The 14,018-nt window shown below is 54.2% G+C and overlaps 1 protein-coding gene across 1 annotated transcript; it reads left to right on the forward strand.

The window, feature by feature from the left end:
* The first annotated feature begins 4,853 nt into the window (after positions 1-4,853).
* LOC115655020 (neurotensin receptor type 1-like) lies at positions 4,854-12,567 on the forward strand. Its single transcript, XM_030570046.1, is given in 3 exon segments — positions 4,854-5,755; positions 5,758-5,928; positions 11,112-12,567. Coding segments are annotated over 3 exon segments (1,335 nt in total). The 5' UTR covers positions 4,854-4,998; the 3' UTR covers positions 11,519-12,567.
* Positions 12,568-14,018: the final 1,451 nt, after the last annotated feature.

Genomic DNA, 14,018 nt, shown 5'->3' on the forward strand with positions numbered 1-14,018 from the left:
GATCTGGCCCATTACACCTAGCACTGCAGCAGGGCTGGCCTGACCACGGGGTGCGCAGCCAAATCCAAGGGTCCCTCATGGGCACACAGTTTCCGTTGGCTAAGTAACCGCCAGCCCGGGGTGGGGTATGTGGGGGCCCAACTCCCTCTGCTGCCTGTCCGCGGTGCTCCCCGGTGCGGTTTCTGCCCCTCTCTGGCTGCAGGGCACTGCTGCCAGCTGGGACAGTTGTGGCTACCAGTGCACGGGACCGGGCTGGGGGTTCTCATTTTGCTACATTACCGGGGGGCTCTGGGCACTTGCTGGGGGTCAGAGCACTGTCCAGGGTCCCATATCTAGGGGGATCAGGGCTCTGGCCAGGGTCCCATGCCCGGGGGGGTAGGGTGCTGACTGGGGGTCCTGTGACCAGGGGGGTCAGGGTGCTGCCCGGGGCTCCTGTGCCCAGGGGGCTCGGAGCACTGACTGGGTGTTGGGGCGCTGACTGGGGGGGTCGCATGCCCGGGGGGTCGGGGAGCTGACTGGGAGGGGTCCCATGCCCAGTGGGGGTTGGGGGACTACCCAGGGGGGTCCCATACCTGGGGGGTTGGGGCACTACCCGGGGGTCAGGGTGCTGACGGAGGAGGGCCCATGCCTGGGGGTCGGGGCGCTGCCCAGGAGGGTCAGGGTGCTGACTGGTAGGGGTCCCATGCCTGGGGGGTTGGGGTGCTGGCCAGGGGGTCCCATGCCTTGGGGGTTGGGGCACTACCCGGGGTGCCGACTGGGGGGTCCTAACTGGGGGGTCGGGGCACTGCCTGGGGGTCGGGGGGCTAACTGGGGGGGGGTCCCATGCCCGGGGGGGGCTGCAGCCCGTGTTCCCTGGGCTGCCCCCAGCACCCTGAGCCCAGGTCGCCGCGCCCCGAGAGCTGAGCAGGGCAGGGGGTGCGGGCAGCGAGTGGCGGCCCTGGCCTGGCGGGGTGCAGGTTCCTGGGCTGGAGCCGCCCCCCGGGGCCGCCCAGCAGCGCCGCGAGGCTCCGTGCAAGTGAATGCAGGACCCAGCTGTCATAAACAGATAGCTAAGGGTTAATGTCTCTTTCACCTGGAGCACCTGACCAGAGGACCAATCAGGAAACCGGATTTTTTCAACTCTGGGTGGAGGGAAGTTTGTGTCTAAGGTCTTTGTTTTCTGCCTGCCTGCTTTCTCTGAGCTTTGGAGAAGTAGTTCTGTTTTCTAATCTTCTGTTTCTAAGTGTAAGGACAAAGAGATCAGATAGTAAGTTATATGGTTTCTTTTCTTTGGTATTTGCATGAATATAAGTGCTGGAGTGCTTTGATTTGTATTCTTTTTGAATAAGGCTGTTTATTCATATTTCTTTTAAGCAATTGACCCTGTATTTTGTCACCTTAATACAGAGAGACCATTTGTATGTATTTTTCTTTCTTTTTTATATAAAGCTTTCTTTTTGAGACCTGTTGGAGTTTTCTTTTCTGGGAAATTTCAGGGAAATTGAGTCTGTACTCACCAGGGAATTGGTGGGAGGAAGAAATCAGGGGAGATCTGTGTGTGTGTTGGATTTGCTAGCCTGATTTTGCATTTCCTCTGGGTGAAGAGGAAAGTGCTTTTGTTTCCAGGACTGGGAACGGAGAGGGGGAGTCACTCTGTTTGGATTCACAGAGCTTGTGTCTGTGTATCTCTCCAGGAGCACCTGGAGGGGGGAAGGGAAAAAGGATTATTTCCCTTTGTTGTGAGACTCAAGGGATTTGGGTCTTGGGGTCCCCAGGGAAGGTTTTTCAGGGGGACCAGAGTGCCCCAAAACACTCTAATTTTTTGGGTGGTGGCAGCAAGTACCAGGTCCAAGCTGGTAACTAAGCTTGGAGGTTTTCATGCTAACCCCCATATTTTGGACGCTAAGGTCCAAATCTGGGACTAAAGTTATGACACCAGCGCCCCGGGATAGGGGTGCCGAATAGACCGGGTGGGGGGCGCCCCCCAGCACGCAGCACAGGCAGGTGGGGTGCACGCAGGGATCGGGGGCTCATTCCAGCAGCAAGGGGGGCTGGGGTTGTGCATGTGGGGTGAACGCTGGCAGTAGGGGGGTTGGAGGGAGTGGGAGTGTGCCCCAGAAGTCCGGGGGGGCTGGAGAATGTGGGGGGGTGAACGCTGGCAGTAGGAGGGGTGTGCCCCAGAAGCACGGGGGACTGTGGCTGTGTGGGGTGAACGCTGGCAGTAGGGGGGTTAGAAGGAGGGGGTGTGTGCCCCAGAAGCACAGGGGGCTGGGGCTGTGTGTGGGAGGTGAACGCTGGCAGTAGGGGGAAATGGAGGGAGAGGCGGGGCTGTGCCCCAACAGCCCCTCCGTCTGCCCCATGGGGAAGGGCCCTCTGCCCCAGGCAGCTCCTTGCGGAGCAGCTTCCTAGGAAGTCATTCTCCCCGCTAGCCCGTGGAGATGCTGCGGGGTCCCTGCTTGGCCGTGCAGGAAGCCCTGAGTATCCAGGCTCCCCCAGTCGGGATGTGCCAAGGGACAACGTGGGGAGACCCAGGAGCAGTGGCCTGTGCCCTCCCTGCAGCAGGAAAGGGGCAGAGCTGGCTCCTTGGAGGGCCCCTGGGGACCTGTGCTCAGCCCCACTAGCAGCACGGCCTGCAGCCTGTGGGGCACAAGGCCAAGCCTGCAGGGCAGCCAGGGGTGGATTGAGGCCGCTAACCCGTGTCACAAACCCAGATGCCGCATTAGCTGCCCCGTGCCAAGAACACACCTGGCGTTAGTGTGGCCAGGCCCTGCCCGGTCAGCATGGACGGGCAGGCCTCTGCCCCCTCGCTCTGGGAGCAGCTGCAGCCAAGGGGGGGTCGCTATGTTTCCCGAACACTTCCTGCCCCCGGCAAGGACACGGTGTGGATGGCACTGTGGGGCTGAGTCAGGACCCAGGGAAAGCGCTCCCTGCTGGGGAAGCTGCCAGGGGAGCCGTGCGCTGGGACCTGGGGCTGAGCCCGCTGACGGGAGCTGGGCGGTCAGACCTGCCCCACCAGCTGGCGTCTGCCCCAGCGAGTGGGTTGTGCAGGCGTCTGCTGGGGCTGGCTGAACTGAGCCCCCGCCCCAGTGTCCTCACCCAGCTGCTCCTCCCCCGGCCATGGTGACACCAGGGGGTGCAGCCCTGCAGCCTCCCTCTCCCCGCTTTGTTCCCACCTCCCGGTCGGGTTTTGTCCTGGCTGCCTGGCTCTAGGGCTGATCACTCGGAGCTGCTGCTGCTCTGGCGCCCTTCCACTCGGGATCCTGCCACAGCCGCCTTCTGCGGGGCACAGCGGCACCCAGACAGGTGAGTGGATGGCGCCTGCCGCCCGCCCCCTGACACTGAGAGACAGTGAGGGCTAGTGGGCAGAGCTGGGGCCCTGGGTCCTCTTCCCAGCCCTGCCACTGCCTCCCTCAGCAGGGGAGCGGCCAGTGTCTCGGAGGGCTGGGAAGGGGTGGTGGGCGGGGTGAAGCCACCTAATCCCCCCCTGGCCCCTCGGGGCCCCTCTGCAGGGGGGAGACAAACCGTGACAGCTCATTGTTTCCCTCCAGGGGCCGAGGAGTCAGGCTGAACCAGGAGAAACCTGCCCCGAATCCTGCACCTTCCCAGCATTCCCTGCTCTACCCCTTCGCACAGGCAAGACTCAGTGCTCCGCTGAGGGGGGTCGGATTCTGAAGCTGCTTCGGCAGTTCTCTTGGCCCTGGAGAGTGAACCCAGCTCCTTGGCGAGGCCCCCTGGCTCCCCAGGGCCCCCCGGCAGCCTGGATGGCCCCGAGCTCCAGCACAAACGGCTCTGAGCCCCTGGGTGCTGGGGCCAGTGAGTGCCTGGGGTACCTGACTGCTCAGAAACGGTGGGCCCGGAACAGCACGGCGGGGGCCCACGTGACCCATTACCCATAACCTTATTCCCAGATTCTGGACCTTAGCGTCCAAAATTTGGGGGTTAGCATGAAAACCTCCAAGCTTAGTTACCAGCTTGGACCTGGTACTGCTGCCACCACCCAAAAAATTAGAGTGTTTTGGGGCACTCTGGTCCCCCTGAAAAACCTTCCCTGGGGACCACAAGACCCAAATCCCTTGAGTCTCACAACAAAGGGAAATAATCCTGATTCCCTTCCCCCCTCCAGGTGCTCCTGGAGAGATACACAGACACAAGCTCTGTGAAACTACGCAGAGTGAGTCCCCCTCTCCGTTCCCAATCCTGGAACAAAAGCACTTTCCTCTTCACCCAGAGGAAATGCAAAATTAGGCTAGCTATCCAACACACAGCTCTCCCCTTGATTTCTTCCTCCCACCAATTCCCTGGTGAGTACAGACTCAATTTCCCTGAAGTAAAGAAAAACTCCAACAGGTCTTAAAAGAAAGCTTTATATAAAAAAAGAAAGAAAAATACAAACAAATGCGCTCTCTGTATTAAGATGATACAACACAGGGTCAATTGCTTAAAAGAATATTGAATAAACAGCCTTATTCAAAAAGAATACAAATCAAAGCACCCAGCACTTATATTCATGCAAATACCAAAGAAAAGAAACCATAGAACTTACTATCTGATCTCTTTGTCCTTACACTTAGAAACAGAAGACTAGAAAATAGAACTACTTCTCCAAAGCTCAGAGGAAACAGGCAGACAGACAAAAGACTCAGAGACACACTTCCCTCCACCCAAGGTTGAAAAAATCCGGTTTCCTGATTGGTTTTCTGGTCAGGTGTTTCAGGTGAAAGAGACATTAACCCTTAGCTATCTGTTTATGACAGGGCCCCTCTGCAGGGGGGAGACAAACCATGACAGCTCATTGTTTCCCTCCAGGGGCCGAGGAGTCAGGCTGAACCAGGAGAAACCTGCCCCGAATCCTGCACCTTCCCAGCATTCCCTGCTCTACCCCTTCGCACAGGCAAGACTCAGTGCTCCGCTGAGGGGGGTCGGATTCTGAAGCTGCTTCGGCAGTTCTCTTGGCCCTGGAGAGTGAACCCAGCTCCTTGGTGAGGCCCCCTGGCTCCCCAGGGCCCCCCGGCAGCCTGGATGGCCCCGAGCTCCAGCACAAACGGCTCTGAGCCCCTGGGTGCTGGGGCCAGTGAGTGCCTGGGGTACCTGACTGCTCAGAAACGGTGGGCCCGGAACAGCACGGCGGGGGCCCACGTGACCCAGCCAGACCCCCAGCACCTCCTGATCAGCGCCCAGCAGCAGGAGCCCGACTACGTGGCCATCCCCGTCACCGTCTTCTACAGCCTGCTCTTCGTCTTCGGGCTCCTGGCCAACGGGCTGAGCGTGCCGACGCTGCTGCAGAGCGGGCGCATGAGGGCAAGCGCCATGCGCTTCTACTTACTAAGCCTGACCACAGCCGACGTGCTGATGCTGCTCACCGTGACGGTGACCCTGTACCGCTACTTCTGGCAGTACTACCCCTGGGCGCTGAGCGACGCCATCTGCAAACTCTACTTCACGGCCCGCCAGCTGTGCTGCGCCACCACCAGCTGGACCGTCGTGGCCTTCACCATGGAGCGCTACGTGGCCATCTGCCACCCCATGTGGGCCATCACTGGCCTGTGGCAGTCGCGCATGGCCCACCTACTGGCGCTCATTTGGCTGCTGGCTCTCGTGAGCTCGGCGCCCCTCACCATGGTCTACGGGCAGGCGTCGGCCTGCATCCTGGAGTACACCTCCACCCGCCGGGAGAAGAGTGTCTTCCTATCCACCGTCTGTGAGATGCTGGAGCCCGAGCCGTACGCCGTCTACAAGAGCATCATCGAAGCGCGCAGTGTCCTCTGCTTCCTGCTCCCCCGGCCGCCATCGTCACCTTCCACCTCCTCATCTTCCGCCACCTCAGCCAGACCTGCCGGCAGCGGGAGGAGATGGGGCTCACCCAGCCCTGCTCAGGGGGCTTCTCCGTGCAGGTCAACCAGCCCCCTGGGAGCATGCCTCCGTCAGAGAGGAAGGCCCAGCACCTCATGGGTGAGCGACAGCCTCTAAATGGCGCTCAGCGCTGTCCCAGGGCCCTGCAGCATTTCCCTGAGGCAGGGCAGGGTCTTCAGCCCATGTCAGGTGGGGAGGTGGAGGGGGGAAGACCCCACGCTTCCAGACGTGGCCTCTCATCCCCAGTTCTAAGAGGTCATCTCTGAACACCTGGTTCTCAGAGTTGCTGCACACTGGGAGCCCCCGGTCAGCGTGAATGCTCGGCACCTCTGAAAGCCAGGCCCCAGCTGGCTCAGGTCGAGCCCCAAACTCAGAGGCCACCGGTCTGGTGGGCCTGGGATGCTCCGGTGCGGCTGGGGCAGTCCAGCAAGGTTGGGACAGTCCGGTGGGCCTGGGGCAATGTGGGGGGCCTAGGAGGGTATCCTGCACCTCCTCCAGCCCCTTTGAAAATCTAAACTGGTTTTGAGACTCGTTTTCATCAGTAAAATAAATAATTTGTATTAACAAACTGAAGGAGTGAAAAGCTGCATAAATCCGACTGCCACATCCAATATCCAGGGTGCACCTAGGAGTTAAGCAACCCTAGTGTGGGGAGAGAATGCCAACCCAATACGTGCTCCTAGCAGAGTCATCCTGACAGCTTCAGCCGCTGACGCGCCGTTCCCATCTGCCCAGCAGGAAGTGCAGTCCTGACACTGCTATTAGTGCTGTGGCATGAATGGCGCAGGCCTCAGTCGGGATCAGGCCCTTTGGACCCGGCTCTGTACAGACACAGTCCACGTGCAAAGCCCAACGTGCCAGCGCCTCCGGAACAAACAGACCGTCCTGGCTATGCGGTTAGTCAGACCCCTCCAGAAGGCTGAGCAGATGTCTGACTCCTTCCATCCACGCGCTCCATTCCCGGGTTCTGCTATGCAGGTGGCTGGCGCACTCAGCGCCCTGCCCACTAGTGGGGATTGCCAATTCCCCCGAGCTCCCTTTGCAGGCAGGAATTCCTGCAGCCTCGAAGAGTCGGGTCCGGCAGCAGCCTCCGTGCCGAGCACAGGGAACACTCTATGCGAACGCTCCCTTGTTGGTGGGCTCATCTCTCCCAGAGGCCGGAGCTGAGCCAAACCACACGGTCCAGTCCCCTCCCAGCCCTGTCTACTTCCCTCATGGACTTGCCCAGCCTATCCATAACCACGGCCCTGTGGCCCGGGCAGCATGTTAGACCTAAATGATTCAATAGGGACACTGGAATTACATGGCAGGAACCTGAATTAAGGGGCTCTGCTCCCCCAGCCCTCTCTCCATTACTGCCCCTACTGCCCAGCCCAGTGCAATCTGTATAGCAAGCCCGATCAGCTGGTTAATCAATCCATTCATTGTACGCTGCCCCAGGATTTTCACTGTGCTGCAGGTTTCTGTGTGGTGGTGTCACGGGGTCCCTGGGCGATGCTCTGGAACTGCTCCCCACCAAGCCAGTCAGGACTCTGGGGAGCCTCCTCTCCCTTGGCGCAGACTTGTTCAGGGCATGACCCTCACACATCTTCACCTCCTGGGTCTCTCCTTGGAGCATTCAGCATCCTCTGCCCCTCCGTGCGCTTCCCACAGTGAGCCCGTCCCAGCGGGGTCCTGGGGAAGCCACAGGGTCCTGCACCCCCACTTTGCAGTCAGACATGACTCTCAGCCAGCCAGTAAAACAGAGGTTTATTCAATGAGAGGAACAGGGTCTAAAACAGAGCTTGTAGGTACAGAGAATTGGACCCCTCGGCCAGGTCCATTCTGGGGCCCAGCGACCCAGACCCCCATGTCTGCACTTCACCCCTCGTCCCCAGCCAGCTCCAGACTAACCACCCCCTCCAGCCCCTCCTCTCTGCTCAGCCCCTTTCCCAGGCCAGGAGGTCACCTGATCCCTTTGTCTCCAACACCTTCAGCTGGCACCTTTGCAGAGGAGGGGCCCAGGCCATCAGTTGCTAGGACACAGCGTGCCAGGCATTTAGGTGCACTGGCCCCTTCCTCTGCAGCAATCACACACCCTTATTCCACCACCTAGCCATCAAGAACTGCACAGGGGACACTGAGGCACCCACACAGTATTCAGAGCAAACATTAAGAACATTCCCAGTTCCTCACAGGTGGTGAACAGCATTGTAGCAAATGGGAGGGGCAGGCAGAGATCTGGGGTATCTGGGCAAGGCTGTGGGGGCATTTGGCACCGAGGGAAGGTGTGAGAGTTGATTTGAGGGGTTGGCGCACAGGAGGCAGCTGAGGATCGCAGTGCTGGGAAGGGTTGCATCTCCCCATCCTGCCCTTAGCTGGGCAGGGCAAGAGGTGACGTTAAATGTGGAGGAGGAAGGCTGAATTCCTCATTCCCCATCCCAGGAAACTGACTGCAACTCACGGCCTTTGAGCCTGTATCAGAACATCAGAACAGCCAGACTGGGTCAGGCCAATGGTCCATCTAGCCCAGTCTCCTGTTTCACAGTGGTCAGTGCCAGATACTTCAGAGGAAATGAACAGAACAGGCCAATTATCAGTTGATCCATCTCCTGTCGTCCACTTCTAGCTTCTGGCAGTCAGATGCTTGGAGTTGTGGCCTTGGCCATCTTTGCTAATAGCCATTGATGGACCTAGCCTCCAGGAACTGATCTAGTTGTTTTTTTTAACCTAGTTACACTTTTGGCTTTCACAGCACCCCCTGGCAAGGAGTGCCCCAGGCCGACAGTGCTTTGTATGAAGAAATACTTTGCGTGTGTTTGCTTTAGACCTGTTACCTGTTAATGTCATTGGGTGATCTCTGTTCATGTTATGTGGAGGGGTAAATAATACTTCCCTACTCGCTTCCTCCACACTGGTCATGACGAACAGTCCCAGTCTCTTTAATCTTTTCTTGTATGGAAGCTGGTCCATACCCCTGATCATGTCTGTTCCCCTTTTCTGTACTTTTTCCAATTCTAATATCTCTTTTTAGAGACAGAGCCAACAGAACTGCATTCATGGCGTGAGTGTGTCATAGATTTATAGAGAGACATTGTGATATTTTCTTTGTTATTATCTCTCTCTTTCCTAATGGCTCCTAACATTCGGTTAGGTTGTTTGACTGCCACTGCACATTAGCAGATGTTTTCAGAGAACGATCCACAATGACTCCAAGATCTTTCTTGAGCGGTAACAGCTAATTTAGACCCCATCATATTGTATGTACAGTTGGGATGATGTTTTCCAATGTGCATTACTTGGCACTTATCAATTTGAATTTCAACTGCCATTTTGTTGCCCAGTCACCCAGTTTTGCGAGATCCCTTTGTAACTCTTCATAGTCAGTTCACGGCTTAACTATATGGCTAATTTTGTATCATCTGCAAATTTTGTCACCTCACTGATCATCCCTTTTTCCAGATCATTTATGAATAGGTAGAACAGCTCTGGTCCCTGAACAGATCCGTGGGGACTCCTTTCCCCCCATTTTTCCACTGTGAAAACTGACCATTTATTCCTACCCTTTGTTTCCTATCTTTTAACCAGTCACTGATTCGTGAGAGGTACCTTCCCTCTTATCCCAAGACTACTTACCTGGCTTAAGCACCTTTGGTGATGGACCTTGCCAAAGGTTTTCTGGAAGTCTAAGTACACTATACCTAGGGCCCTACCAAATTCATGGTGCATTTTGTCAATTTCACAGTCATAGGATTTAAAAAATCGTATATTTCATGATTTCAGCTATCTACATCTGAAAATTCATGGTGCTGTAATTGTAGGCGGCCTGACCCAAAAAGGAATTGTGGGGTGGGGGGTGGGGTTTGGAAGGTTATTGCAGGGAGAGTTGAGGTATTGCCACCCTTACTTCTGCGCTGCTGCTGGCGGTGGCACTGATTTCCGAGCTGGGCAGCTGGAGAGCTGTGGCTGCTGCTGGTCGGGATCCCAGCTCTGAAGGCAGAGCCACTGCCAGCAGGAGCACAGAAGTCAGGGTGGCCTGGTATGGTATTGACACCCTTACTTAACATAACAGTCCAGAGTCCAGTCTGCAGGCAACTGGATGGGTTTATTGGGGCTAAACAAGCAAGCATATTTCGAAGCCCTTTACACAGTTGGGCTATCGCTACACGCCGAGAGAGTTTCCTCTTTCCCTCCCCCAACTACTGTTCTATACGCCACTAGAACCCCCTCCTTCTCTGCACGCCAGTGGAGCTCCCTCTTCCGCCTCCCTCTTCTTGGCAAGCTGAATTAGACTTGGAGGGCCCCTCTCCTGGTACCACCCCTTCCAATACATGGTCATGTTCCGTTCTGGGGAGCCTGGGGGTGATGAGACCACTTCTTTTGTACATGGTAGGAGGGGCAAGGAGCGGGGTTACTTGTGGCCATGGTCACTTTTTTGCAGACTTTGCACCTTTTCTTAACACCTTCCTGGTGCTCCATTAGCCCCTCATCTTCTCTTGTTACTGAAAGGCCAGGCTACCGGCTGGAGGGCAGGGCATGCAGTCTTATGCTTTCACTTACATTCTCTTGCTTGCTTATTTAGCTTATTTAAAAGCAAGGCCAGAAGCAAGATTATTATTGTTTAGTTTATATTTTATTTACTTCATATTTTTCTAACAATCACCAGCAAGATGGTTGAGTGTGGAGGCTTAAAATCTCCAGGAAGCCCTCAAGATGAAATCCAGTAAACATAAAAAACATTTTCAGAGTAATCTCTCTGCCCATTAGCACTTGACTGATTTCTGTCGATTTACAGCTCATTTTCCTACTTCTAAAATGTTTTTCTCTTCCCTGTTTCTACACGACATAGTGACAATACCTATACAGAAAGCATTGTCACATGTACAAAAGAAATACTGAAAAAAACAGGGAAATTAAACCGTCTTTCTGATCTCTCTGTTACAGCGAGCTGAGGTGTTAACTGTGACAAGAGCAGGTTCAAGTGGAGATGTGATTTTGAAGTTCATCGTGATGAACAAGGTGTAATTTTTCTCTTCCAGAGCTGTGGTTTCAGGTTCTTTGCAGACTCAGGCAGGTGTCACTGTGTTGGTCACAATTGGGTCCCTTTTAAAAGTTTTTTCTTTGAAATCAAAAGGCAGAAACAGACTTTTTTTTAAATAAAATCTGACTTTGGGGGTGCAACTGTGCATCAGGCTCTAAAAGAGGGACAGTGCTATGGTCATTCCATGGCTGCAGAATCCCATTATGCAAGGAGCCCTGTGCAATGCGGCTGGGCATGAATCTCTCTCCTCTCTTCCATGCAGGTGCTGTGGTGGCTGCATTTTTCTTTTGCAGCTTCCCTGAAACGGCATCATCCCTGATGCACATTTACATTCACAGCTGGAGCACCAGCGTCCTGATGCTCTATACCTGGCTGAAGACCTACCTCTCACTGCCTCTCTGGTACCTCAACAGTGCCCTGGACCCCCTCCTCTTCTGCATCTCCTCAGCCTCCTTCCGCATTGCCTGCCGTGAAAGTCTTTCCCCACTCCTGCCCTGGATCAGCAAGAAACTGCAAGGCTCCTGTGTCAGGTCGGAAGGGCAAGCGCCCAGGGCTGGAAGATCTTTGTGGACTTTAACTTCCACCAAAGGGGAGCCAAGCAAATCCTCCAGAGACTCTCAGCCCAGTGAGCCACAGCTCCTCTCCTGTGGGAAGAGAGCGGGCCCATGAGCCTCACCCGTCGCAAACCCAGTCTGTGCACAATAGAGAAAGTCGTGCACTATTCACAATGTCCTGGCACAATCATGTGAGAGATACTCCGGGGCACATGCATTCGTGCTTGCACACTTTCCCCTGCCCCCGGGTGCTAGGGGACCAAGTGGAGGCTTACTGCAGCAGGGATTGCAGCTGGTGTAACAGCTGACTAGCTAGCAGTTCCGCTGTTCGGTTGTTGCTCTTGTGTGGAAATCCATTGCTGAGTTGTTTGTGGCGTGTTTGCTGTGGTGAGGTGCTTCGGTCACTATTGTGGTGCATGGCTTAGTCTGTGTGGCACAGTGTAGGCTTTGTACCTGCTTGAAATCTAGTTGTGTATTCTCTTGATACTGGGCGGGCTACTATTTTGGAGGGCCTTTGCAACAGGAGAAAGGAACAGACTTTGTGGAGGGCTAGGGCTCCCTCCTTCTCCAGTTAGGGTGTCCCCCAACCTCACTTTGATCAGGTTTCCTTTTTCCAAGAACGGATGCAAGATACGGATACGAATCCCAAAATCCTTTGGGACATGGAGTCAACTCCACAAAATAGCACAGAATCCCAGAGCAAACCCTGAGCTCCTTACGCTGCTACCTCCCAGTCCTTACAGAGACACAACTCCCACTGGAGCCTGGAACCGGTATTTCCATGTAGGAGAGAATGGATCCCGAAGCCAAAACCCCAGGTATGCAATGACAAGTTGGGCCTGGAGTCTCCGGCACGGTCCCTGGATTCTGTATGGCTCTGAGGCAGCAGGTGGGAAATTTGGCAGGAGCTTAATTTTAATTAAAAATAGAGTTTTTAAATTAAATCTGAAAATGCACAATCCAATCAGCAGTGTCCTCTGAGTTATTCTGATATTACATGCCATTTATTTGATGCTGTCCCACACGATAGACATTTGCAAAGAGAACGTGTAACTCATCGGAGTGGCCAGGGGAGCTGCATGCGCATTTGAGAGAGGTGCACAAACACTGGGGCTTCTGAGGGTAGTGAAGAGGCAGCTGGAGATGGTGAGACTGCACATTAGCTAAACGCTCGGCACTGAAATAGTTAAAAATATTGACATTTAACTAGTCTTTGGCATTAACACCCCGTGTGATGATGATGCAGCAGCCTGCCTTTCTCGGAGCCAGTCTTTCAGGCTGCCTGCTGCTTCTTGACCAAAACGCGGCTTCACTTCACCTGGCTCATGTTTTCAAGGTTACCTGTACAACCAGAAGAGAGCTTGAGAGGTTGTTTGAAGTGGAGGCTGAGACTGAGGAACACAGTTCTGTGGCAGGGATGGATCCTGTGGCAAATCCCATGGGCACAGAATACAAGGTCATAGCCACGTGATTTTTTTTTTTTTTTTGCTTAATATTTCAGCTTACTAGAGTCAGTGGTTAGACTTCAACGGGGGTTTCTCTGAGTGAGGTCTGAAAAAAAACGCAGGATCTTATCAGGATCTGGCCTAATAAAAGAGTTGTGTCTGTCTGTACTGGGGGCTGTAAGTCAGGATCTTATCAGGATCTGGCCTAATAAAAGAGTTGTGTCTGTCTGTACTGGGGGCTGTAAGTCAGGATCTTATCAGGATCTGGCCTAATAAAAGAGTTGTGTCTGTCTGTACTGGGGGCTGTAAGTCAGGATCTTATCAGGATCTGGCCTAATAAAAGAGTTGTGTCTGTCTGTACTGGGGGCTGTAAGTCAGGATCTTATCAGGATCTGGCCTAATAAAAGAGTTGTGTCTGTCTGTACTGGGGGCTGTAAGTCAGGAGCTTATCAGGATCTGGCCTAATAAAAGAGTTGTGTCTGTCTGTACTGAGGGCTGTAAGTCAGGAGCTTATCAGGATCTGGCCTAATAAAAGAGTTGTGTCTGTCTGTACTGAGGGCTGTAAGTCAGGATAGCAGCTTCTTGTTGCATGTCACACTTCTGCTTCGGCAGCCCAAAATCAGGTTAGTTTCTTTCTGGGACAATGCATTGTTGCAAACTGCTGCTTAATCCTCTGTCCACTCTCCTCATTTACTGATTTCTCTTTCCCAGATACATCAGCTGCATTTATCCAAGTGGAATCTCATCTGTAATTCCCCGCCAGTATTTCTAACAGATGTGACCTTTTGTATAATTTCTCTGTCTTCCATGGCGGATGCAGCTTCTCTCAGTTTTGCATCATCTGGAGATTTTATCACGACTTGCTCCCTTTTTCAGCTCATTTAATAAATAAGATAAGATGAGACCTACCACTCCAGCATGGGACACCTCACTAGACTCACCTCCAAGTCAGTCCATTTTCTGGTCCAATGACTTCCATGGTCATTTTATGGCTCCATTGTTCGTTATTTGTCGAGCAGTTTCTAGTCTATGTGACCATGCTCCTATCCGAGACAGCTGGAATTATTTATTTTAATATGATTTTGTGAATCACCATATCAGGTGCTTTATTAAGGCCAGAAACATGACACGTGCTGTGTTCTTTGTCCAAAGACTCTCCATTCTGTCAAA

The sequence above is a fragment of the Gopherus evgoodei genome, chromosome 7 (genome assembly GCF_007399415.2).
Source record: "Gopherus evgoodei ecotype Sinaloan lineage chromosome 7, rGopEvg1_v1.p, whole genome shotgun sequence".
In the NCBI taxonomy this organism is placed as follows: Eukaryota; Metazoa; Chordata; order Testudines; family Testudinidae; genus Gopherus; species Gopherus evgoodei.